The sequence below is a fragment of the Montipora capricornis genome, chromosome 6 (assembly GCF_036669925.1).
Source record: "Montipora capricornis isolate CH-2021 chromosome 6, ASM3666992v2, whole genome shotgun sequence".
In the NCBI taxonomy this organism is placed as follows: domain Eukaryota; kingdom Metazoa; phylum Cnidaria; class Anthozoa; order Scleractinia; family Acroporidae; genus Montipora; species Montipora capricornis.
Genome location: NC_090888.1, coordinates 52709163 through 52711662, shown reverse-complemented (window position 1 = coordinate 52711662; position 2500 = coordinate 52709163). Strand labels below are relative to the sequence as shown.

Genomic DNA, 2500 nt, shown 5'->3' with positions numbered 1-2500 from the left:
GACAGGTGAGAAAATGTGTTTTTCTTCTAGAAGGAACTGCTGATTTCTCATCAATCCCCAGTCATTCAGGTACTTTACAACACTGCATTTCATTGATTGATGGTCAACCACAGTGAGACTCAAATTTAAATTACAGGTCAGTATGTATGGGCTTCCTAGAGGTAAGAAAATTGAAATTGTCTGCTTCAAGCAAAACTAAACATGTCAGAAAAATTAAATGATCAACTTTTTCCTCTCAGTTTCCATGGTGATGATGCTGATGGTTGGATGTGACTGTTGTTGACCATGTATAAACCTTCCAGACCTTTTTTTAAGACAGTTGATTCTATCTTATCACGAGCTGACCAGTACTGTCTGGTCTCAATCAGTGCTGACATTTCGCTGTGACATGACTGTCAGTATCCAGAAGCACCATGATGGAGTCATCCTGTTGTGAACAGACTCTTAATGGTTGTCTGTAACGTTCCCTGGTGATGACTAAGCCTAATAAGTGGTTTGGCCGCTAGTATTAAAAAGATGATGGTTGTAACAGCGGTTATCAGTCACACACACCCCTCAACAACATTTTTTTTCATATTTCAAAGGTAAAATTTACATGGACATCAATTAAATGTTTCCATGCCAATAGTCCTGTTGCTTTCAGACTCAAATTTTGCAAGAAGGAAGCTCAACAAATAAGTCCACTGGCTGAGAAGAAAACAAATTATTTTTTACTTAATTATTTCAACTATTGACAAGGTCAATAAAGGAACAAAATGATGCACTTACGTTGCCTTTGCGGCCTTCTTTCAGAGCCTTTGCTTGTTTCTGTCTTTCTTTCATAGCTTCAGACCCAGTTACAAGGGTGACTGTCTTCTTCTGTTATCGAAAGTGAAAAATAACTTACTGATTATTTAAAACAATGACAGTACTTTGACAGTGTGAGGATAGAATAGAATAGAATAGAATCTTTATTTATACACAAGAGAAATTAAAGCTAAAAAAAGCTTGTGGGGTTGTGTATACTTAACAAAATAATTACTCATCCAATTAAAAACTATTAATCATAACTAAAACACATTTCTAAAACATTCTAATAGATTACAATTCTTAACATACGAACTAAGTAAGAAACTAATAACATCAAACATTAATTTTTTTTTAATACAGTGTTAGCTTAAATTACAATCAAATTAACCATTTTAGAATTAATTTTCCCAATGTCATAAAAAAATTACTGCGCAACGATCACAATAATTATGGAAACTTTACGACAACATGAATTGTCGCAATAACTTACCTAGCTTCAAGGTTACTGCTAATTAAATTCAGCGTAATAGCGCAGTTGAGAGATTACATACGCCGAAATCACCTACACTGCTAGTTCACGTCAAATTAAATACCCTCCGTTTATCAAAATTTAAAAAATGGAGAATTAAAGAACCTTGTATTCCGTATTTTTATCTCTTGAATTTTAAACAAGGTTGTTTCTGTGGTGGCCATAGCGATTCATAATTAAAATGTTTACGATTTGAATCAAATGAAACTCAATCTCTTCGTGCTTCCTTGTTACCTACCGGGCCGATATTAGCAGCCGTCCTTCCCGCCGATCTAGGAGCCCCACGTCTCTTCGGCCCTTTCTTTGCCTCGTCGTCTAAAAGTAGAGAAGTTGTGTTAATATACAACTGGGAATAACAGTAGAAACTACACTATCAACAATGATCTATGGGCCATTACGCGCGCATATGCCGCCATAATCGATTGCGCACAACTTTAGCAAAAGCACATAGGGCGACGGATCAACATTGCAATTGCACAGGTCAAGGATTTCAAAGTAAATATTAACAGCTAATATGAAGAGAAAAATGTGATTACCTTTCGCATTTGAAACCAATGGAGCCGCAACTTCGGTGTTCTGCAGTGTGTCTGCTCGCGATCTCACAGTTTCCTCCGGTGGAGCGGCCTCCGACATCATTACTTCTAAATATTCGAACCGAGGCAGCTACGAATCTTCTCCAAATCCTTCCAGCACATGAAAACGATAAAACTGCAGTATTCAATGCGAGGTTTGGGTGATGTGATTTTTTAGATAAATCAGAACAAATCGCCTGAATAATGTGAAGGGATATAACTGAACTGTCACCAAGGTGACGTTATATTCAACACCGCCGATGATTGGCTCTGATCACAATACCCCCTAGCTAACAAAGGTAAATATCTTAAAAATTTAAATGTTTTTGAACAGACATTATTGACAAAGATCCCATTGAGCGTTTCATCTCGCGGTAACTTATCAATATTATTGCGCTTCCCAGGGCCGCAGCAAGAGGAGGAACGGGGGGGCACTTTTTCACTCAAAATGTCAAATGTTGACGATAGAATTTCATCTTCCAGAAGTTTGAAACAAACAAGATTACAGCACAGCAAAAAAGCTAAAAAGAGTAAGGCTGATATAAAGGTGAAGGAATATATAGAAAAAAGCCAAGATTTCGAAAGGCGCTGCCTTTCTTCATCAGGGTGT

The 2500-nt window shown here is 37.2% G+C and overlaps 1 protein-coding gene across 1 annotated transcript in view; it reads right to left on the bottom strand.

Moving 5' to 3' along the window:
- The window catches only part of LOC138052463 (dynein axonemal heavy chain 5-like), a 103047-nt gene extending 100938 nt beyond the window's left edge, over positions 1–2109 (bottom strand). The window contains exons 1-3 of the mRNA XM_068898969.1: positions 1855–2109; positions 1557–1633; positions 769–858 (exon numbers count right to left, since the gene is read on the bottom strand). Coding sequence (XP_068755070.1) covers positions 769–858; positions 1557–1633; positions 1855–1954 — 267 coding nt within the window. The 5' untranslated portion in view covers positions 1955–2109. The remainder of the gene's footprint in view (positions 1–768; positions 859–1556; positions 1634–1854) is intronic.
- Between the last annotated feature and the right edge of the window lie 391 nt (positions 2110–2500).